The 24,276-nt window shown below is 41.1% G+C and overlaps 2 protein-coding genes, 1 long non-coding RNA gene and 1 pseudogene across 15 annotated transcripts in view; 2 read left to right on the top strand and 2 right to left on the bottom strand.

The window, feature by feature from the left end:
- NIM1K (NIM1 serine/threonine protein kinase) overlaps positions 1-8,933 on the bottom strand; it is a 63,830-nt gene extending 54,897 nt beyond the window's left edge. The window contains exon 1 of one of the 2 annotated variants that reach the window (XM_042950549.1): positions 8,626-8,933. The gene's annotated coding sequence lies outside the window, so the exon portion shown is untranslated. Of the gene's footprint in view, positions 1-4,436; positions 4,518-8,625 lie in introns of those variants that run through there. The other variant, XM_042950540.1, reaches the window with a different exon arrangement.
- LOC122226794 lies at positions 3,848-4,468 on the top strand (annotated as a pseudogene).
- A 90-nt stretch (positions 8,934-9,023) lies between the features above and the next one.
- LOC122201885 lies at positions 9,024-13,445 on the top strand. Its single transcript, XR_006194361.1, has 3 exons — positions 9,024-9,260; positions 10,031-10,186; positions 13,414-13,445. It is a non-coding gene; the product is annotated as an uncharacterized LOC122201885 (long non-coding RNA).
- A 4,867-nt stretch (positions 13,446-18,312) lies between these two features.
- The window catches only part of ZNF131 (zinc finger protein 131), a 30,288-nt gene continuing 24,324 nt past the window's right edge, over positions 18,313-24,276 (bottom strand). For 11 of the 12 annotated variants that reach the window (XM_042950607.1, XM_042950599.1, XM_042950615.1 and 8 more), the window contains 2 exons: positions 20,950-21,080; positions 18,313-20,233 (listed from right to left, as the gene is read on the bottom strand). In XM_042950607.1, the coding sequence (XP_042806541.1) occupies positions 19,547-20,233; positions 20,950-21,080 (818 nt within the window). In that variant the 3' untranslated portion in view covers positions 18,313-19,546. The remainder of the gene's footprint in view (positions 20,234-20,949; positions 21,081-24,276) is intronic. The other variant, XM_042950646.1, reaches the window with a different exon arrangement.

A 24,276-nucleotide genomic window follows, 5' to 3' on the forward strand; every position in this document is an offset into this window, starting at 1 on the left:
ACGTTAAAAAAAATTAAAATGTCTTGTTGAATTTGAGGCATTTATATAAAGGGTGAGCAAATCTGTACCTCTTCGTTTTCTACACCAGCTCACGAACTGGTGGTGTTGATTATGTCCGAGGAGTATTTGTCTAAACTAAAAGCTCAGAAAAGTTTAAAAGGCTTTATTATTTTTAAATATTTATTTATTTTGAGAGAGAGTCCGTGTGAGTGCATGAGCTGGGGGGTGAAGGGGGGAGAGAACCCCAAGCAGACTCCACACTGTAGCACAGAGCCTGATGCGGAGCTCAGTTTCACAAACCGTGAGATCATGACCTGAGCCGAAATCATGAGTCAGATGCTTAACCGACTGAGCCATCTAGGCACCCCAAGTTTAAAAGGCTTTAAAAGAAATCCTCATGATTCAATAAATATGATCAGAGTGTATTTTGTTAACCAAGAATGGAACTAATAGTCTGTATTTGAATCGTTGTCTCTGTGGGCAACGTTCACAAAATAATCTAGCATTTTGCACAAAATCTTGAACAGAAGAATTTTAAGTCACTGATCAGCAACTCACTGAATATTCTAGCAGTGTGACAAACAGGTTTAAGCCAAGAGCATCCTTACTTAGCATTGCTATATAGTAACCTTTGAAAGTGTCATGCCCTGTTTTCTATAGATATTAACCAATGCAATTGTTTTAGAGCTTTGGTAAATCTTTTTGACTTTCCTTGGCAGACAGCAGCCACCAGACCACACAGAATGGTTCTCACGTGGGTGTCATGTGCTACACAGAGTGATTCTTTTTTTTTTTTAATTTTTTTTAATGTTTATTTATTTTTTAGAGAGAGAGCGAGAGAGACAGAGTGCAAGTGGAGGAGGGCAGAGAGAGAGAGACACACACACACCCAGAATCTGAAGCAGGCTCCAGGCTCTGAGCTGTCAGCACAGAGCCCGACGCGGGGCTCGAACCCACGAACCGCGAGATCATGACCTGAGCTGAAGTCGACACTTAACTGACTGAGCCACCCAGGTGCCCCCAGAAAGGGTGATTCTTAAGGAAGCCTGAGTTTAAGCAAGACAGAAGTACTCCTCTAAATAAACTGTTAAATGTCTCCGGCCACAGCCAGCCACCTAGTCCACACTCTTCTGAATAACATCTTTGCTTCCTGGGATATAGTAACTCTCTGGCATGTGCAACATGACAGAACACAAAAACGCCAACACAAATTTGCCTCCATGCTACATGCAGTGCTCTGAGGAGACACGAATCCTCACTGGGGCTGCTCAAGGCTTAATTCCAAAACCGTGAAAGAGTTGCTAAGTGACTGTTTCTGGCCACACGTGTCCTGTGTGAGGAAAGCAGGCAGGCGACTGTCATGTACTGTGGAAGAGCCAAATTGGGTCAGATCTCTCAGGAGGAGATGGGGGAGATCAAAGCAGGCCAGACTTCTGAAAGTGTCTATACACAGAAGCTTTCTCACTGGCTTCCTAGCCTCAACTAATCACTGAGGCTGTGAGGGAAAACCAAAACATCAGGCCATTTCTCTTGGCCTTTGCTGTGCATGTGCCAAGATCCACACCTCCCAGCTTGGTGGCCCTGCTGAGTCATGCCTCGCTACTTCCATTCAGGTTCTTGTCCATGCCACCCCCCACTCCTCCATCATATTTTCACACGAGTATTCCCTCATTCTGCTGAATCCACACTTTTCAGGTGCCATCTCCAGAATGCTTTTATTGCGTAGGAAAAGATAAGACCTGTCTTAGTTGCAGGGGGACTTCTCAAATTCATGATGGGAGGAACTCCCTTTACACCTGCCCCAAGCCCAAAGGGTCCAGAAGAAAGGGCTGGCTTCACAGACAATTAGTACTTATTGAGGGCCTAATTTGTAAGGCTCTGTGTTAGGATCAATACAGAAAAGAAAACAAATATGTCATACAGAGAATACTGACTATCCAACAACAAGGGAAAAAGCTCAAAACATAAAGATAAATGGAAAGAGCAACAAATAAAATTGTATGTATGGTATCTCAATTTTTTTTCTTTGTTTTTAACTACCAAAAAAAAAAAACCCTCTGAAATGTTAACCATGATAATCTCTCTAGCTGGGATTATACACAGGATTAGAGAGAGATTTATACATAATTATTTCTTTCATTTTAACATTTATTTCTGTATTTTTGACAATAATACTAGCGACAATGACATTTATTTTGTGCCGGGCACCATTCTAAGAGCTTTACATGAGCCAATTCATTTAAGTCTTACAACAATCCTAGAAGGTACCTGCTGTTATTATGCCCCCCCCCCCAAAAAAAAAGAGAGGCACAAAGAGATCAAACTATGTGCCCAAGGTCACATTTATAGTAAGTAAGTAAGTCACAGAGCCAGGATTCAAACGCAGCAAAGCTATTTCCAGAATTAAGACTTAACCCCTTAGGACTACATCAAAATAAAGAGCGTCTGCACAGTGAAGGAAACAATCAACAAAACTAAAAGGTAACCCACTGAATGGGAAAAGATACTTGCATATGACACATTCAATAAGGGGTTAATATCCAAAATATATAAAGAACTTACACAACTCAAAAAAACACAAATAATCTGATTAAAAAATGGACAGAAGACATGAATAGGCATTTCTCCAAAGAAGACATCCAGATAGCCAACAAACACATGAAAAGATGCTCAGCATCACTCATCATCAGGGAAATGCAAATCAAAACTACAATGAGATATCACCTCACACCTGTCAGAATGGCTAAAGTAAAACACAAGAAACAACACGTGTGGGTGAGGATGTGGAGAAAAACGAACCCTCGTGTACTGTTGGTGGGAATGCAAACCAGTACAACCACTGTGGAAAACAGTATGAAGGTTCTTCAAGGAGTTAAAAATAGAACTACTCTACAGTCCACAAATCACCCTACTGGGTGTTTATGCCAAAAATACAAAAACATTAATTCAAAGGGATACATGCTCCTGTATGTTTGTAGCAGCATTATTTACAATAGCCGAATTATGGAAGTAGCTCAAATGTCCATCAATAGATGAATGGATAAAGAAATGGCATATGTATATACAATGGAATATTATTCAACCATAAAAAGAACGAAATCTTGTCATTTGCAATGACATGGATAGAGCTAGATAATATACTGCTAAGTGAAGTAAGTCAGAGAAAGACAAATACCATATGATTTCACTCATATGTAGAATTTAGGAAACAAATGAGCAAAGAAAAGAGAGAGAGAGAAACCAGGAAGCAGCCTTGGCATAGAGAACAAACTGATGGTTACCAGAGGGGAGGTGGGCAGGGGGATGGGTGAAATAGGTGATGGGGATTAGAGAGAGCACTTGTGGTGAGCACTAGGTAACGCACAGAATTACTGAATCACTATACTGTACCCCTGAAACTAATATTACACTGTACGTTAACTATAAAATTTATTTTTAAAACTAAATAAGACTTAACCACTACTTCTTGCTACCTGTGGAATATATATTGTTTTATAATACATAGTTTATAACAAAGAAGTAGAATATTTCTTTATAATAAAGAAAAAAGGTTTAAAGAAAGGAACAGAGGAGAGCCTGGTTTGCTCAATGAGCTAAGCCTCTGACTCTTGATTTTGGTTCAGGTCATGATCTCATGGTTGGTGGGTTTGAGCCCCACATAAGGGCTCCGTGCTCACGGTGCACAGCCTGCTTGGGGTTCTCTCTCTCTCCTTCTCTCTCTGCCCCTCCCTCCCTCTACCTCTTTCTCTCTCTCAAGATAAATAGGTAAACTTTAAAAATGAAAAAAGAATATATGACAAAGTAACCGAGGAGAGAGAGGAGGCTGGGTAAAAGAATGAGTGTTTAAAAGGGAGTCAGGGCAGAACGACTTCAGGCAGGGCAGGTGGGGATCCCAACGAGCTGGCCTAGGAGGCGGCCGATGACCACACTCTGGGCCTTCACGTGCAACGACCTGTTCCGCTTCGACAACATTAACTTGGATCCACCTACAGAAATGTAACGGATTCCTTTTTACTTACAGCACCTCGCCCACTGGCTAGGGTATTTCATCATTGCAGAGACACCTGGTGGAGAGTTAACGGGTTAGATCGCGGGTAAAGCAGAAGGCTCCGAAGCTAGGGAAGAATGGCACGGGCATGTCACGGCTCTCTCTGTCCCCCCCCAACCCCCCCCAGAATTTCGACGCCTTGGTTTGGCTGCTGAACTTATGGAGTTATTAGAGGAGACTTCAGAAAGAAAGGGTGGATTTTTTGTTGATCTCTTTGTAAGAGTATCTAACCAAGTTGCAGTCAACATGTACAAGCAGTCGGGCTACAGCATGTAAGGGACAGTCATAGAGTACTATTTGCCCAGCAACAGGGAATGTGATGAGGACGCTTATGATATGAGGAGAGCACCTTCCAGAAACACTGAGAAGAAATCCATCATACCATTACCTCATCCTGTGAGGCCTGAAGACGTTGAATAACCATGGGCAGTGGTTCTGAGGCTGATGTTCCAGATATGTTAGGGGCAATATTATTTTCACTGGATGATCCCGGAGCTCTATCAGGAGAAAAGTAATCATTTAGGTCTTACAGACTTCAAGAAAATACAGGTTACAAATTTGAGTCTCATTGTTTCCTGTTGGCAACATCGTGCCTACTAAAGCAGTTCAGTGTAATAAAATTCAATCAAAAAGGCAGCTAGGTCAGATGGAAACATTTCACTATTTGGGTTCAGAATATTCACTCTGTGTTAAGGGGAAAAACATGCTCCAGTCTCCTCCTACATTCTGTGCCTGAGAACCACTGCTACACACACACACACACACACACACACACACATATATATTTGTTTTATATTGTCTGTTAATTGAAGCTTTGAAAGCATATGTGAAATGTACAAATCTAAGATGTATAATAAAATGCATTGTTGACCCTAAAATAAATAAATAAATAAATAAATAAATAAATAAATAAATAAAAGGGACTCCGGAAAAATGACCGCACACTTAATATCTCTGGATTTGTTGCCTCACATGCAAAACAAGAGGGTGAACAAGTCTACATTCTAGAGAAATATTTACCTTGCAGGTCACCAATGGTTGGCATGGAGGATGCCTCATTATTTTAGACTTGGCCATCACATCATTGATTAGTCCACAGCAAATGTACTGTTGTTGTGCTCTAATTTACTTGTAAAACCAACATATCCCATAAAGCAAATATACAAAGAATATAAAAACTATTTGTAGAGCTAAGGGTATGACCCTATACGAATGAGAGCACTGATCATTGTTAAAAGACAAAAAGTGGTAAGAAAACAGAAATGGAATGCAGGATGGTCTGGCAGCATGCATGATTCCAAAGAGCAGCAACCAAGTATTCAAAACTAAATATCTTGAGTTGATGCAGTAAAGAATAATCAATATGTGACAATGAAAAGTAACCGATAAAATGGAATGATTTTCCAAGTATGTCTATATCATTAATTCCCCAGAAGAGCAGGATACAAGTTCCTCAGGACCAGTAGGTAGATGAACATAATCTGTAGAAAGCAAGTTCATATTCAGTGAAACTTCACAAAACAATGAGAGAATCCTACAAGTTTCCAGACAAAAAAAATAGATACCATGACAAGAATCAAGAATCAGAATGGCATTGAACTTTCAGCAACATTGAAAGCTGAAAACAATTAACTGATACCTTCCAAAATTGGCAGGAATTGATTTCCAGTCAATCCTACACCCAAGCAAACCATCAATTAAGTGCAAGAGTAAAATAAGGACATTTTCAGACATGCAAGGTCTCAAAATTTTATTTCCCATAACTCTTTCTTAAGAAGCTACCAAAGTGGGTGCTTCAGAAAATGAAGCAGTAAACTAACAAAGAGGAAAACCAGAGAACAGAGAATGGGGACAAAAAGGAAGTGAAGGGAAATCTCAGAATGCTGGTGTATGTCAGGGCTAGGAAAGAACTGGTTCAGACTGGGGCTCCATTTTGAAGGGCTGGATGGGGGTTGGGGGGCCTAGAAGGATCTAAGGACTGTCTGATGCATTTCATTGTATAGAAAATACCAAGGAGAGGTGTTTTACAGAGTCATTAGAATATTTGATAAGAAAGAGCCAGAGGTTCTTAAAAATTAAGCAAGTAAAAAACAATTATTTTCTCCACAAAAACTTTTTAAAGAATGATGATAGGAGATGGCAACTATAGAATGAGACTAGTTTTGTAAACAGCTGGTCCTTTCAGCAACCAAAAGAAAATCAGCCAATGAATTGAGGTTTTTTTAGTCCTTAGAGAAATACCATAATGAGACTCAAAAAATGAAGGTGGATTTCACGTTATATTTTAATTTTTAAATTCTTCAAAATGAAACTACATATTTGGCTATAAACATTAACCTACTAAGACAAAGTATTTTTTTTTCTTCTTTTAAAACTGTAAGTCTAGGGGCTTCCAAATTTCCCAATCATGTGCCATCAATGTACAAAATTGATTTTATAGGATTCACTGCTAAGGAATTGTGGATGTACTGTATAAAGGATTATAGTTCTTTGAAGACACCAACATTTGCTACTGAAAGTATCTGAATGATGCTACTGCTTCCCCCAAATTAATCCATCTTAATTGAAAACCTCAGGCTAAATCAAGAGCATAGAGGGCTCTATGGCCTACATGTAGTTATTACTGGGAAATTTAGATTTCATACAAACCTGCCTCTATTTTAAATGCAGTGTAGTTACTAGAAAAAAACGCACACCTCAAACTAAATATCCAATCCACATTTTTTCCTAACACAGAAGAAGGCCTCTCTAAAGGTTTTTTCCAGGCTAACCACTTAACAGTGGTCAAGCCAAAAATAAACCCATGAGGCAAATTCAACAGCACACAAAACAGGAGTCCATGGAGAGCAGGACTTAGCTTTTCCTCCATTCACCTCTTTCTGGGACCCCCACCCACATTCCCCATCTCCTAATTAGAGAGCTGATTAGGACTCCAAATTATAAAACGCTAAATGGGGAGGGGGATGTGGTGCAAGGCCGGGATTCCTTTAACACCAAACACTCTTCTCCTTCATGCTTCCCCCCCTTATTGCGGCGAGCTGTGGGAAGAGAGCTGGGCCAGCGGGGCTGATTGGCTGGAGGGCAGTGTTTACACTCAGTTGTCTAAGAAGGAAGGTCTGTGTCACAAATTGCAAACTCTGGAAAGATAAAATTTGAAAACAACATGCTTGGGCTTTAGTATTTTAAGGAAAAGAAACAAGTATCTTATAAGCTCATTTATTATTACCATGGTGACATGAGGGGACGTGAGGAGATCTCACGAACAGTTCCTGGTTCCAGCCAGGCTGCGCATCAACGGCGCGGGGCAACTTCTTCGGTTACCATGGCAACCAAAATTAGAAGTGCTTTTTGCAACACTAACAGAAACCATCTTTTGAAGCTCTTCTGTGAATCACATTGAATACTGATGATGCAAGCTTGAGTGACACATATTTTTCAAACATTAAAACACACACACAACGTATTGCCATACACAAATACTCCTTTTAGATCCCGCGTTGAAATCTTGACTTAACTTGGAATAGATTTTTCGGTCTGGTTTTGTTTGTTTCCCTTTTGGATTCCGGCGGACTCGAGTGCAAACGCGATTTGTTTAATTTCCAAACTTGTCTGAATTGCACGGGTAAGAGCTTAGAATGTGGTTCATTTGCTCCCATTTTGAAACGGGATGAGAAGTGGGGTGGGGGAGGGTGGGTCTAACAGAGAGCCCTCTTGTCTACTAAACTCTGGAGGACGAAAACGCGGGTGGGGGGGTGAAACGGGGGTAGGGGGTAGGGGCAGGAGAGGCAAGGAGGGAGGAAAGAAGAGGGAGGGAAGGAAGGGAAGGAAAAAAATGCGGAAGGCTGAATCTTTGCTGCCCCAAGAGCACCTTTATCTGTTACTTTGACCTCTCCATCTGCCCAGGTGTTGTGTCGGGAACACAAAAGCTGATCAGAAATGCCATTTTACAGACCCCGTTGCCATTCTTTCCTGGTCATCCTGGAGCTCCTAATACTCCCGAAGGGGCATCCGGGAAGAGACGAGGTTCCTCCTTACTCGTACAGTCTTTAAAAGAGCACGATTCTTTAGGGAGCGTCGTGGTGTGGGGTGTGGTGGGCCACAGCCGTTCGCTGTCAGCGCCCTCTCTGCCAGTCCGGGTCACGCAGGTCCCCACCTGGGCTCACGTCCTGGGGCTCGGGTCCCCGCGGAAGGTGCGCGCCGGGCCGGGCGCGAAGCCGCCCTCCCGGGCTCCCGTGCGGGCGCGCACTCCGACGCGGGGGCCCGCACGGTGCCGGGACGCGGGGACACACGCGCGCGCTGACCCAGGGGCGCCGCACACTGCACGGGCACCGGCTAGCCTGCGCCTCCGGCTACAACGCCCTCTGCTCGCGCTCGCCCCCGGGAGCGCCTGCCCTTCTCCCGCGCCCAGCTCGCGCCCTCGCCCCTCCGGGAGCCGTGCCCCCTTTTCCCCCTCGGCTTGCCGGGGACGGGCGCTGCTCGCAGCCACCCCCCTCCCCCCGCCACCAGGTCAGCAGCCTGGGGGAGGAGGGGCGGGAGGGGTGGAGGTGCTGGCTGCGAGCCCCGCGGCCCTCGCTTACCTTCGTGGCGAGCCCGGCTCACGGACTCGGCGGCGCGGGGCCAGGAGCTGGGGGCGGTTGGAGCTGAAGCGAGCGCGGCGCGGGAGATGCGTGGGTGGCGGGCGCCGTGGCCGCGCGGGAGGCTCCCTGAGCTGTCAGGGACCGCGGACCTGACCGACAGCGGCCCCGGCAAACCCCGCCCGCTGGCCCCGGCCCGGGCTCTGCAGCGGGGACAGAGGCGCCCCGCAGCGTTTCCCCGGAGGACCAATAGGGAGCGGGGGGCTGGCCCGGGGGAGGGGGCCAGGGGCCGGTCAGGCTCCGGGACTCGGGCCCGGACCTCGTAGGCAGGTTTCTATGGCAGCCAGGAAGGAGGGGCTGGAGGGAGGGGGGGTGCGCGGCGCGGGGACACCCATCGCAGACACTGGAGGAGGGGGAGGGGGGTTGGCCCTCTCACAGAGAGAGTCCCTCCTACGGGATGGATGAGAACCGGCGACACAGCCAAAAGAGGGTTGACACAGCTCTCGTCCGCTCACGCCTCGTACTGAGCCTCTCGAGCCTCTTGATCAAAGGTTTCCCGTGTCCTTGGTAGACCGGGACCCAGCAAGCTTACCAACAGAACGGGGTTTCCAGCAGACCCACCGTGACAGCTCCTTCGGGTGAGTCTGGCAGGGTTTAGGCTCTGCAGAAAGAAGTGCTAATGCCACCCTCTGCCCGGATCCCTCCCATACAATATATCCAGTTCCTATGGTGTCATTTAGACTGTGAATCCCTAATCTCTTGCCTACTCCCCAGCTATAACCCTCCGGCTAATGGTAGGTGCCAAATATTTTTACAGTTTACAAACAAGGAAGCCAAGTCACTGAATTGAGTGTTGAGCGGAGAAAGCGATTCGCAGACTAGCAAAACCCGTAGGATAACTAGAGGTTATCCACTGAAGTTCAAGTCCTTCATTTTACAGAGGAGGAAAGTGAGATCAGAGAGGTCAGTTAACAAGGATCACACAGCTTGGTTAATGGCAAAGCCAAGACCAGCACCCTAAGTCACAGCTCAGCAAGCACTCTTTCCACCTCCTCATGCTCCCAGATGCTGTCTTCCTGATTGCCAGGGCAATATTTACGAAAGCAAAAGTGTAGATGAATGAGTTTTAAATCTATTTATGGTAGAAATTAGGGAACCCAAAGATTCCTTGTTTTGCTATTTGCCAGGCCTTATTATAAATATTTTCAAAAGAGTAACTGATTAAATCCTCACGATAACCTTATTTTAGGTATTATTACCATCTCTTTGGACAGGTAAGGAAACAGCTCAGAAAGGTTATTTGACTGCTCAGCTGTCCAATGCTGGTGCTGGAATTCAAACCTAGGCAGTCTGACTCCAGAGTCAGTGCTTTTCTTCCTCACTCTGATGCCTCTTTGTGTGATTGAAGGGACCAGGAACAGGAAGAGGAAGAAATAAAACCTTGGACAGCTCCAGGGACTGGCCACTGAGATTGGCGAGAAACCAAAACAACCTGGAATGTTTGCTTCCTTGTTTGATGAGAGTGGTTATCTACTTTACAGGATAAAAGTTCTCTGTGAGAAAGGTTTGTCTTTAAAGGGAGGCCCTTTCCTTAAAAGATAAGAGGCATTTTTTTTCTTTTAAGAGCAGCCTTTAGTTGGCTGGCTTAGTTGGTTAAGCATCCACCTCCTGATTTTGGCTCAGGTCATGATCTCCCCATTTGTGAGTTCCAGCCCGGCATTGGGCTCCGTGCTGAGTGTGGAGCCTGCTTGCGATTCTCACTCTTCCTCTCTCTCTGCCCCTCACCAACTCATATGCACTCACACTCTCGTTCTCTCTCAAAAATAAACTTATCAAAGAGCAGTCTCTAAGATAGCACATGCCATCAGTTTGTTTTCTTTCTTTCTTTTTTGAAAGATTTTATTTTTAAGTAATCTGTGGTCTGGAACCCAGAACTCGGAGATCAAAAGTCACATGCTCCACTGAATGAGCCAGCCAGGCGCCCCTTGTTTTCCTCCTAAAGCAGGGTAACAGTTTACATGTTTAAAAATGTCATATAAAATACTCCTTGAATCCTATAACATGACAATACACAGGATAGGAGTTCATAAGGAAACTGCCTGGAAGCCAAGAACTTCAAACTCACAACCGAACATGGACTCTCTCATAGACCCTTGCATCATGCCCCCATGGAGTATCATAAATACTAGATTCTAGTGGCTTGGAAGGTTACTGAAGACCTGAGGCTATCACAGAAAAGGAAAACTTCAGCATCAGAGATGACTTCTAAAGTCCATTGGCCAGATTCCATTCCAGAAGCCTCCTGCACCCCTATTTCTCCTGCAGCTATTCTGCTGGGGTCTACTCCCTTTCAAATCAGAACCATTCCTTCACGCTTTCCTTTCCCTTGAAAGTCCTGGGACCCCAGTCATATAGGACTGACTGTTCATTCAGTTCCCTCCACTTGAAAGAAGTGTTGTTTTCTCCTAGAAAGGGCCATTCAGTAGGTTGATTACAATGTAACAGCATATAGAAGTTAAAAATTGTTGTTTTGAAGAGTATGGGGAAATATTTTCAACATATTAAGTGAAAGCAAAAGTTACAAAGCAGAATGATACAAATTTGTGATATGTTTGAGTAGAAGGAAATACACTAGATATTGGTAATGTTTTTTGTGAACTGGTGGAATTACAGGTGGTTTAAATAACCTTAATATTTTCAGCATTTTTTTTCTACAATGGACGTATATGTCAGAAAAAAATATTTTAATGTCAGAAAAATATTACTTTCCAAAAGAAAAAACCTATAAAGTCCATTTAGTGTCTGTTTTCTAAACCCTGCTCCATTGTGTTGGCAGAAAGTAGTCCTGGATGATTCTAACCCAGGAGGTACTTGTTCTATGCTTTGAGAGCCTCCTGGCAGTGGCTAAAAGTTTAGACCTTTGAGTCATAAAGTTACACCTTGACTCCCAGCTCTGCCACTTATTAGCTGTATGAACTCTTTAGTTGCAAGCATCTTCTAACCTCAGTTTTTTCATCTGTCCTCTGGGAATTGTGAGAATTAATGAGATAAAGTTACTGGCGAACAGTTTAACTAGGTTGTCTTAACCTGGAGTCCATGGGCTTGGAGTGGTTGGTGGGAGTATCCCCCACTGAAAGTGTTTAAAGTATGCTCCTTTCATCACAGTCTCTAAGTAGTTGGGGCCCCAAGCAGGTCAGCACTTCTTCTAATAAGTGCTTAATAAGTGGTAGCTACTTTTGCTATTTCAAGTTCTGAGGGATCGTTCCACATTTGGTACTATTCTAGGGCATATGGGGACATTCTACTCATTTTCTGGATATTGTTACCTGGTACACTGCATCCCTGCTGAATGTGAACCTGGGCTATTCCTGGGGTTGGACTATTCCTACTCTCCTTCCTCCTTTCCTCTGATAGGGATATTTGACAAATCTTGGGAGAGGAGATAAAACAAAACTTTTCTAAGACTGCATAGCGCTGTAGAACTGGGTCTGCAACTCAAAAGGCATATGTGGTTCCAGAAAAAAAAAAATGTCTTTATCCTGTTTAGGATCTGTGTGCTACCTAAATCTGATAATTCATGTCTTTCCAAAATTCCCAATCTCTTTGATTATGACTCCTCTCCCATGTTTTACCTTTCTTTTAGGATTTCGAGTTGGACATTATGTATGTCAGAGCTCATTCTATCTCATGTCCTTTTTCATGTTTTCCAGATTTTTACCTTCTGTTTAACTTCTTTTACACTCTGGTAATTTCTTCAGATCTGATATTTCACAAATTCTCTCTTGGTTGTAATTGATTAGCTGTTGAACCTGCACACTGATTTTATAAGCCTTGTCAGTGCAAATACAATAAGATCACAAGGTGGAAGCATGAGAATGCCAATTTCATCATTTCACAGCAGGGGGTCAATTGACAGTTTAAAAATGAATCACAATCAGTATTTATTGAAATCCTTTGTCCTTAACTTTATAAAAATCTTTTAAGAACTAATATTTCTTGGGGCGCCTGGGTGGCTCAGTCAGTTAAGTGGCCGACTTCAGCTCAGGTCATGATCTCACACTCCGTGAGTTCAAGCCCCATGTCAGGCTCTGTGCTGACAGCTCAGAGCCTGGAGACTGCTTTGCATTCTGTGTCTCCCTCTCTCTCTGCCCCTCCCCCGCTCATGCTCTGTCTCTCTCTGTCTCAAAAATAAATAAACATTAAAAAAAAATTAAAAAAAAAGGAACTAATATTTCTTGCAATAAAGATTTTTCTGAGCTTTACCATTTTATTCTGCTTATTTGTTAAATTAAGCAAAATTAAACTGAAAGAATTAAAACTAGCATGGTAATCCTGCCTTAAAAAGTCCTCTCTGCATCTCCCTCTCTCCTCTTCCTTTTCCTTCTTCTTTTTCTTCTTCTCCTTTTCCTTCTTTCTCTCTCTCTTGCTCTCACGTGTGTGTGTGTGTGTGTGTGTGTGTGTGTGTGTGTGTGTGTGTAGAGATAGATATTCATATATTCATGTAATGGTAACAACAGTTATTTCTGGTTAATGGGTCCTAGAGTAGATTTTTTTGCTTTCTTATTTCCTAAAATATGTGAATCTTTTACTTGTATAGGTGTAATTTAATATTAATAACAAAATGAAAAAGAAAGAGGTCACAAATTTCAGTGGCTGAATGAGGGGCCACTGCCCCTGCCTCTGCCAGTCAGCTTAAATTCTATCGATATTCTTGGTACTTTATTTAATTCACTTGAGATCTTCCTGCCTCGTCATTTAGTCTAATGTTCAATATTGAACTTTCTTCCATAGGTAAAATACAACAAATAGAGAAGAAAAAGAAAGAAAAAAAAAAACTGTGATCTTGAGAAATTTTCATTAAAATGTAATTTTCACCATGAAATTTGAGTCGCTGAGATTCTCACGGTTGTAGCAATTTTACTCTACACTTTTCTTGACCGTGTAACCACATACAGCAATTAGTGTAATATGTTCTTATAATTGGCACTTGGGTATTACTTACAATTGGGCAAGGAAGAATAGTTTAAGAGCCCCAGGCCCATTGATACTTGAGCAAAATTATTTTTTATGAAAATTTATAAAAATCAAATTTGAACCATTACCTTTGAGTCTTTAGTTTTAAATAAGCCCCATTTTAATTGGGCCAGGGTTCTGAACCCATAGTATTCCCTCCAAAGTGTTTCCTAGCTGTGTCTAATAGATAACTATTATTTTACAGGACAGTTTCTGTCCTCATATAGGCAGTTTACCAGACCGCAAAACCACAGCTAATGATCAGCTGTTCTCTTAAGTGAATTCATATATTGGCATTTACTTCTCAACAGATATTAGCTAAGATTTTGTGTCTAAAGTGTATTTGAGTTACCCAGAAGAAGCAAAGTATTCCTAGTCCATTATTCTGACTTTCTGGCTTTTAATTTCTTATTATTCTCTAACATTTCTTGTCTTTGTGGCATTTTCACTTTAGAAACAGAAAAGCAATGATTTATTGAAAATAAGCACAATGTTCTTGCTTGAAATTATAAAACCTAAGACAACTGCCTTAGTCCAGTCCATTACATGAATGATAAACATGAACAATAGTTAACAGGATATTTTTAGAGTAGCACCTGACTACACCATAAAAAAAAAAAGACTGTCAAAAAGGTCCATTCCACTGGCTACTCATCTGTGCTTTCTTGAAGTGTCCTATGTCTGCTGTTCAACTGATAGTCGTTCCAGGACTGAGGGTATTAGTAGTACCCAGGAACTTGTTAGATATGCAATTTCTTGGGCCCTAACCCAGACCAACTGAATCCGCAACTCCGGGTGTGGGATCTATCAATGTGTGTTTTAGCAAGATTCTGACACACACTAAGTTGGAGAACAATTACCTAGACAGTATGGTCTCAGGGCAAGGAGTCAGCAAGGAGACATCAGAAGACAATTCGCAGGGCGCCTGGGTGGCTCAGTCAGTTGGGCATTCCACTTCGGCTCAGGTCATGATCTCGCGGTTTGTGAGTTCGAGCCCCGCGTCGGGCTCTGTGCTGACAGCTCAAAGCCTGGAGCCTGCTTCGGATTCTGTGTCTCCCTCTCTCTCTCTGCCCCTCCCCCACTTGTGCTCCATCTCTATCAAAAATAAATAAAATGTAAAAAAAAAATTAAAAAAAAAAAGACAATTTGCTGCATGTATCTTGCCAGCTTTTCTGATCTCCTGCTCCCTCCACCCCAAAACCTATCAAGGGCTGATGTGGATTCCAAAAAGAAAATGGATATTTAGCTTTTGCTCTGTGCAATCCCATGTTGTCAACCACAAAGAGATCTCATACAAAGGTAACTGTATTTTAGTGATCAAGACTGTGCCTATGGAGTCAATTTCCTTGGTTTCAAATACTGGCTCCATTCTTTACCAGCTGTTTCTCATCTCCTCCTTCTCTTAATTTCCTCCATTTATATTTACCTCATGAAGTCATTGAGATGATTGTTTGGCATATACTAAGTGATTCATAAATGATGCTTTTAGGTTACAAGATTTTTCTATCCTGGCCTATATTTTGGTGCAATGCCCAACAAGGTGGGTGAATAATTATGTGTGATATTAGGTTTTAGGAAAGGTGAGAAGAAAATACTGCATTCAGGGCCTGCCTTCCTATTTACCACGTCAACAGGATTAACGAAGCAATGTTTATACAACACAGAGTAGTTTTAAGATATCCCCATAAGGTCAGAATACATTTATAATGACAGCCTCTGCATTTACCATTTTAAAGCAATACACTTCTGGGCCTCCAGTTAACTACAGAGGATCCTATTGATTGTTGTTGGTGGTGAGTGTTTAATAGTTTTAATTCCTGCTGCTTCTCATTTAGATCTCTTATGACAAATTCTGTAAGAGCCATAGCACAGCTCAGAACATTATATCTATTAAACATTGAGCTTAGGTTCTCCCCTCCCCTGATGCAGCCAACAGTGTTAACCTAATGAAAGCAAAGCTATTTTGTCCAACAGAATCAGGCTAAACTTTTAGGCTAGGCAACCGACTTCTGCCAGGTCATGATCTGTTTGTGGGTTCGAGCCCCATATCGGGCTCTGTGCTGACAGCTCAGGGCCTAGAGCCTGCTTCAGATTCTGTGTCTCCCCCTCTCTCGACCCCTCCCCTGCTCATGCTCTGTGTCTCTCTCTCAATAATAAACAAACATTAAAAAAATTTTTTTAATAAAAAATAAAACAACCCATGCTAAATTGAAGATGTTCATTAAGACGCACTTGATATTCTGGTGTAGACTTTTATCTATATTTAGGCCTCAGTACTGTTGGCTTATTCCAATTATCAAGTGGGTAGTCTATACCTTCAAAGACCCTTTCAATCTTGGTATCTTTAATTCCAAGTTGAATGTAGCAGAAACAGAAGCATTTACATTTCCACGAAAATATTCCTACTTTCAACAGTGTATGAGGATGGTAGCATTTTTAAACTAGTAAGACTGTAAGAACCTTCTCTTTTTGTGCATATTCAAAAGACTTCTGGGTTTTACATGTATTATTAGAGTTCTGTTTAGTGTTCCTTTGAATCTCAGATTGTAGGTGTGGTATAATAAAAAATATGTATCCAGTCTTTGACCCTGGTTCTTGGCACAGAGCTCTTAAAACCCTTGGAATTTCCTGATGTCTTTTATCATAAGCTCCCTTTTGCTCATCCCTGAGTTTATGCTAATGAGGTGATCTTGGCAGTGGTCGCCAGAGGAACTAACCACATAATTAGAGGGCTAGAACTACCAGCCACACCCCAAGATATCCAGGATGGAAGGGCTGGACAGGGAATTCAGTAATCAAGGGCTAATGATTTAATCAATCACATCTAGGTAATGAAACCTTAGTAAAAAAAGAAAAGATTAAGGGGTTAAGAGAGCTCCCAGGTTGGTGAACACAGCCATGTGCAGGGAGGGTGGAGCACCAGGAGGGCCTGGAAGCTCTACCTACTCCACTCCCCCAACCCCCTTTGCCCTTTGCAACCATTTGGCTGTTCCTGGATTCCCCCCCCCCCCCCCCACCACCACCTCCTTTTTTCTTTTTAAAGAGATTTTAGGTAATCTCTACACCAACGTGGGGCTCAAACTTACAACTCAAGAGATCAAGAGTCGCACACATACTCTTAAATCAGCTGAGCCAGCCAGGAGCCCCTGGGTTGTATCCTTTATGATAAAACTGTACTCAGAAGTGTGGTGCCTTCCTCAGTACTGAGTTGTTCTAGTGTATTGAATCTGACAAGGGGGCAGGGACCCCTGATTTGTAGTCGGCAGGGCAGAAGTGCAGGTATCCTTGGTACTCCATTTTTGGCTACCGTCTGAAGCAAGGGCAGTCTTGTGCTACTACTACTGATCACTTGTGGAGTCTACGCTAACTCGGGCTGTTGTCAAAAGTGACTTGTTGGACACCCAGTTGGTGTTAGAGAATCCGAGCACTGCTGTGTGTTAGATCGGTGGAATAGGGGAGACAGAAGAGGCTCTCCTATCTATCATTCTGCCGTGCACGTGGGATTCGTTTGCTGATCAGTGTCTGGCACTCTAAGGACCAGCTGCCACTGTAGACCTAAAAACGCCACTAGGAGTAAAATGAGAGGAAACAATATATTCAGTTCAGTTCTTAAATACACATCATGGGTTTTCATAGTTGTTTTATTATATGTAAAATGCTTTGCAAACTGCAAAGCCTAATCAACATATGGTTTACCACCAGTGGGTAGTTTTCCTCTCCTTCTGCAATCAAATTTACCGGCATTCAGGATACACTGATAAAGCCTATATACCTTTTGGGAAAAGTAAAAGGAACTGTATCTGATCCTCAAACCTGTTTTGAAAGGCCTTGCCAAATCTGGTTCGCTCAAATGTTAAATTTTTAGTATTTTGTTGTGCTTTTCAATACTTTGTTGTGCCTTTGTCCATGATCTCGACGTTGTGGTCAGAGCCTTTTTAAGATTATGTTTAAAAATAAACCTCGCTTCATATCTTGGCTTAAAGGGGACATCATGAGCTATTTTCAGCATTCAAAATTCGCTAGATACTAACTAGTAACTTACATACCTGAAACCACTATCTGTCAGGAATTTTTTTTTTTTTCTTTTTAAGTTATAACTAACTCAGGAACCTGGATATCTTAAGGCAAACTGAAAATTCCATGTAATATAATTTAATTCTATCATTTTCTGACTTTGAAGAAAGAAAACACCTATGTAAGCTTTGTGTAAGTGTCCAATTGCCGAACAGAACAGACTTGGAAATATTCATATACTTTTTTAACCTTAAAATAAAAACTCCATCTCCTCTTCCTGTATTCTCTCAATCTGTGACCTCTCCACTTGTGGGAAGCCATTCCCTTTGAAACAGGTCATAAATGTGATACCACTGAACCACTAGGATTACCAAAGGAGAAGCTGAACTGATCTTTTAAACTGAACACACTAGGTAAGAGGAGAAAGTGCATTAAAAGTAGGCTCTTCCTAAAAAATTCCATTGGCTGTTGTGCCCCACCGTGGAAGAACCACAAATGCCAACCTCTTCCTCCTCCCGTTCTTCTGAACTGATTTTTGGGGATTAGAGGTGCATACTGAGAACGGCATATCTTAATTCACGTATCAGTCATGTTAATACAAATGAGTGAAGATCTTGGACCACGAAACCACTTCTATACTAGTAAAGAGAAAAACGAGTCATGAACACATAATTTTAAACTTTACTTTAAAAATGTAAATATCTCCCAATATTTAACAGGTAAAGAAAATAGCATATTGGTTTATTTTATGTGGTTGTTATATTTTATTTTCCAAGTAATACTGATTAAAAATATTTACACACCTACTTTTAAGTCCACAGTTTAGCACTCTTATTTGTATGGCTTTAAAAGTTATAGCACAAGATCTTTACATTAAGGATCGGGGAAAAAGATTCATTCAAAACAAAGCCTGATATATTATATACATGTTTTTCTCTGTACTTTACTTTAAATACATTAATTTTTAAATGATGCTCCTTTTTTTCATCTGGTGGTAAAATATTAGTGCAACTTTTCATTAAAAAAAAAAAAAAAAAAAAGTTTACCACAGATATAAATGAATTTTCCCAATCGGAAATGGCCCTTCAGTTGCCATTAAATGCTATTTCTCACCCTACCTTAAGTTACCAAGAAAAAGAATTGCTAGTTGCCATTATAAGCAAAAACAAAGTACTACAGCATCACCTACATCGCTCCTTACAACACAAACTTTGAAAGAACCAGAGATGTTTTATAGAAGTTTAGTTGGCTTTGAAAAGGCACATGGGTGTGTGTGGGTTTTTTTTGTTTTTTTTTTTTTTGTCTTACATTCTACAAATTTTGCCACCACCACTGTTTCCGTTGCAGAGATGACATTTGTGACTATCAGTATAGACAAGAAGTTTGTTCAAACTAAAGAAAGCCAGAAGCCAAAATTTAACTGCACAGTAACAATGTACTTTTCTTCATGCAGCCTTGTGTTTCCTATATATTCAATTTTCTAACATGCATTAGAATACACGAGTTTGTATTCTAATGATTTTACTTTTGATTTTACAACATGGAAAAAATCTGAGAAAGGACGTGACCTGGGAAAGAGAGAGGGAGAACCCTTATCACAATGAAAATAGATACATTCGTACCCAACTATATAATAAGAATATAATCCATTTAAGTTTCCAGAAATAATACTTCTCAAAGCTTCCCATTACTTATGGGAAAGATCCCTCCTGTGTGGCATTAAGTGTGTGTGTGGGGGGGGGTGGGCGTTGGAATCAGTTTGTTTCAATAGAAACAGTTCACAACAGGAAAGACTTTAACTTTGGTCCACTTGTCTGTTAGCTTAAGGACAGTCACACTGCCCATGATCAGTTCAAAAACCCAACACATTAATTTAAAAATATATTCATTTGTTATTTCACTCTAAAACAGGCATAGGTGTTCTGTTTTCACTCCCTGCCCTTTCAGCTTGGGAATCCACTGTTGTTTTGGTCTCTAAACCCTCAGCATCTTCATGATCTTCTCTGGCAGCTTCAGCAGCATCTGCTTGGGTGGTCTCGCTGTCCTCCTGGTTCATGATTTCAGGGGTCACTTGTTCCAAGTCAGCTTCTAGAAGTTCAGTTTGTACTTCCACTGGCATCTGATTTACCCGTTCAACGTGCAGCTCCTCCACATGTACTTCAGTACCTTCTTCAGTCTGAATCCGACCCACTTCTAGATAACTCACCTGAACCTGCTCTGGAAGCTCGCTCATATGTGAATCATGCACTTGGCTGTCCTGGAGCAGATCTGGATGGACCTGTTCCACAGTCACTTGTGCTGAATCCACTTGAACCTGAAGCAATGGTAACACATGCACTTTCCCAACTTGTTCTATAATAGTCATTGATGTCACAGGTTCAGTTTGCACACGTGTTTCTACTGAAAGAACTTCTTCAGTTACTAGACGCTCTGAAATATTGTGAGTATCACTGAGATGCCTCCTTAATTCATTTCCTTGCATAAACCACAAGTCACATAAAGTACAATGGTTGGGTTTATCACCAGTGTGTATTACCAAATGATCTTTGAACTGGTCCCAGCTGTTAAACACACTGTTACAGACCTGAAATAACCAAACATATGGTTTTAACACTACTAATATTCAAGCCGAAGAAAGCATGAATGCATTTATTCTCTGTTAAGGAAAAATTTGAAGATTTTTCTGAAAAATGTTATGAATATGACATTTATAATGTGATCTAAGAGAGTTCATAATTATGTTGTTTATTTAGTCTTTTAGCTGATGTAGCTAACAACTTAGATGCAATGTAGGAAACATAATACTGCCTTCATTGCTTAAATGTCATATAAATTCAAGGGATATAAAGTACCAATATTATAATTTCCTACAATATATCATTAGCATTTAGAACCATTACATTATTTGGGATACATATACACTAATCATGGAAAAAAAGCTGATCACAGCCAGTGAGCCTTCCACTGCTCCACTCCCTAATTCTATTGTTTGCTCAACGGTGAAGAATAGTTTCAGGTTACCTGTTATTTAGGACATAATTTTATTGACATTGATGTCATCTAGAGTTGAGTTGGAAAAAAAAAAAGGCAACAACCCAAAAAACCCTATTCTAATCTCCCTTCTAAAATCAAAACGATGAAAAAAATAAATAAATAAAATCAAAACGATGGATGATGTTTTTTACTCATTCTTTCCAAACTGCCAGCTCTATACTTTTACTCTAGACTCTGCTACCCTTCACTTTTAATGATTTCAAACACCCAACTCCTTTGCTAAGGACAGAATACACCCACACGTACCTGACATTCATAAAGCTTCTTTCTTCCCTTTTTTGCCCCCACTCCAGTTTGGCACGCAGTCAGGTGACATTTGAGGGTGCTATTTCTAGCAAATCTTTCATGACAATTTGGACATTCAAAAGGTTTTTCACCTATTCGAATAGAAAAAAAATTCTATTGGCAAATCAAGAAAAACAGAAAAAGCAAATAAATTTTTTTCTTTTTGGTTAATTCTAATAGCACTTTCTTGAGAGGAAGGTCTGAATTTGTAATTCAGATGTTTTCTATCACATCCAGAAGACTCTTCTAGAGGTGAAAATAATAAGTTTTCAGTGATTATTATAATTGAATCTGTACTCTGAGGAAGAAATAAAAATTGGATCTGAGTTCTATGTTTTAGCATTTCTTAAAAGTGCAAATTTTCCCTTAGGTAAAAATCAAGCTCAATCTCTATTTTGGGGAAATGCATCACTATCCATTCCACAAGTATTTTTTGAGCACTTACTATGTGCCAGACCATGTGCTAGGTGATGAAGATAAATTGCCCTTCTTTAAAAACTTCGTATCACAGGCCACAGTATCTTATGAACGTGAAATATATACAAATAAACACCTGCAATGTACTGTAGAAAACCTGTTTCAGAATAAAGGGCCATGGAAAATGTAAGGCAGCAGCACAAAAGGAGAGGGATTAATTCTGCCTGGAATGGAATAAGTGAAGGAAAGAAGGAAATGTATTCTAGGCAGAGACACAGAGGTACAGAACAACATGGGTGAGGAGTAAGAGGGAGAAGGTATCAATAATGATTCTCAGACCTCTAGCTTAGAATGCCAATCAGAATCAAGAACACAGAAATCCAAGTAGGTTTGGAATGCAGTGTATTGAGAAAGATTATAAATTTAGTTTTGTATCTGTTGATTTGAAGGTACTCAAGGTGGAAAAGTCTGGTAAATAGTTGAACAGACTCCTCTGAAGTCAAATAGAAGGTAGACTGATATACAGATCAGGAGTTACTTTAGGTAGTAATAAAAACCTTTGATGTGGTGAAAACTCTAAGTATGTTATGTGATAACAGAATCAAGGACAGAACTCAATGAAACACCAAGTTAAAACACCAGGTAAATGAAGCAGCAAAGAGAACAGAAACAGAACAGCCAGAAGCAGAAGGAAAGAACACTGCGGAAATTAAGAAATTTCAGGAAGATGAGGGCAGTAAACAAGTGCTAAACTGAACAGAGATGTCAGGTAGAATAACAACAGGGGATTGTACTAACTCTAGTAGGAATAGTGTAAGTAATATGGTGGGGTTAGAAGCCAGACTACAGTGGGATGAGAGGCAAGCCCATGAAAACAGTAAAGGGGATGGAGGGTTTTGAAAGATGACAGATATGTCATCTGCTGGGGTGAGGTGTGGGCAGAGTCTTGAGTATCGGGCTGAAGGCCCAAAATAGCAATCTGGCAAAGAAAGCTTTAAATCAGACACCAAAAAGGCCTAATTTAAGGTCTGATATGAATTTTTTCCAACAGTGCTCAGCAGGGAGTAGGGGTAATTGACCGCAATAATTCCAGGATTTTTTAGAGGCCTTTTTAGAGCAAGTGGGTTCAAAAGCCAAGGGAATGTGCTTAGAGTACAAGAAAAAGTGATTCAAGTTGTATACAAGGAGGACAAGGTAAGATAGAGAAGTCAGAAATAGGGCAATAAGCTAGATGGAAAGAGATATGAAAGGACTGGCAGGCTAACAGGTAGACTCCAGCAGTCTGGAGTAAGACAAGAAGAGAAAGGATTCAAGGGACAGCATGACGCTTGCAGAGAAACAGGCTCCAGTGATGAGATCCTAGTTGTGACCTTCATACTAGTCAAGTTACTTCGAGCTATAGTTTTTCCCTGACAAAAAAACCCTCTGTTTTTTGTATAATGTTCATGAGATGGGAAAATTAGAAAGACCTAATCACCTAGAATTAGTGCTGGTACAGAAATTCCTTATCATATCCCCCAATGTTGCAAGATACTGCTAAATACAATGGTTACGTTTTGTGGTTTCAGTAGTACATAATTTTTCACTATAAATAAAACCTACAAATATAAATTGGTATAGCTCCTTTAAATAGCAATTTCATAACAATGCCAAGATTTAAAATGTACATATTCTTTGACTTGGCAATTCTGCTCTTGAACATGTACACAAAGATATATGCAAAAGTATGCTTACTGAGGCATAGCCTGTAACAGTAAAAGACTAGTAACAACCTAAATGTGTATCAATATAAATAAATTATGGTATACCCATACACTGAAACACCATGCAGCCACAGTGGGGGGGAAAAAAAAAAAAAAAAGTAGATTCCTGAATTTTCATGTATTAAAAGACTTCAGGGGCACCTGGGTGGTTCAGTTGGTTAGATCAGGTCATAATCTCACGGTTTGTGGGTTCAAGGCCCATGTCAGACTCTGTACTGGGTGTGGAGCCTGTTTGGGATTCTCTCTCCTCTCTCTGCCCCTCTCCCACTCTGTCCCTCTCTCTCTCTCTCAAAAATGTTAAAAAAAAAAAAAAAATTAAATAGTGTAAAATGGCATCACACTGTACTACATGCCTCTATTTTTTTCCCAAAAAACCCTCTGTGTGCATGCCTGTGTATGGTTACTCGAAAATGCAAAGAATAGATATGGAAGGATAAGTAAGAAAATGATGGCAGTAACTGCTTTTGGAGAGATCTACTGAAGTAGAAAAGAGATTCATTTTTCATTGTCATTTCGGCTTTTATGTCATTTGAGCTTTTGCATTTTAAAAACTTAGGAAGTCCGATGAAGTCTAGAAATAGCAACAGATTAATTATACTTTAGATGTGTGGACAGCAGCCTGCAAAGTGCTTTTCCCTGTAAAGTAAGTTATTGCCCTTATTTACACAAACAAGGAAAGAGGGCCAGAGATAAAGCGACCATTTAAGTTCATCATACTGTCAAATGTTGGAATTGGAGCTGCAATCCAATCTGATTTTCAGACCCACCCAGGGCCCCTGAGTGGCTCAGTCAGTTAAGCGTCTGACTTCGGGTCAGGTCAGGATTTCCAGACCCACATTGTTTCTATAATTCCACATTACCTCTCTGGCAAACGAGGTACAATCATTTAAAGACATGATTAAAGGTCACCTTTAGGTTCTCTTTCATATGAGGTGTCCCACTGGTAAATCCGTCAAAAGTTCTGGTATCTCCTCCCACCGCTAAAGTGCTTACCCTTCTGTATTTTTCTAAATTAATAATAAACCTCCAACTATGTAGCCACCCAAACCAAAGAGCTAGGATTTACCCCCATATCTCAATGGTCACCAAATCCTGTTGACTCTGCCTC

This window comes from Panthera leo, chromosome A1, assembly GCF_018350215.1.
Source record: "Panthera leo isolate Ple1 chromosome A1, P.leo_Ple1_pat1.1, whole genome shotgun sequence".
NCBI lineage: Eukaryota > Metazoa > Chordata > Mammalia > Carnivora > Felidae > Panthera > Panthera leo.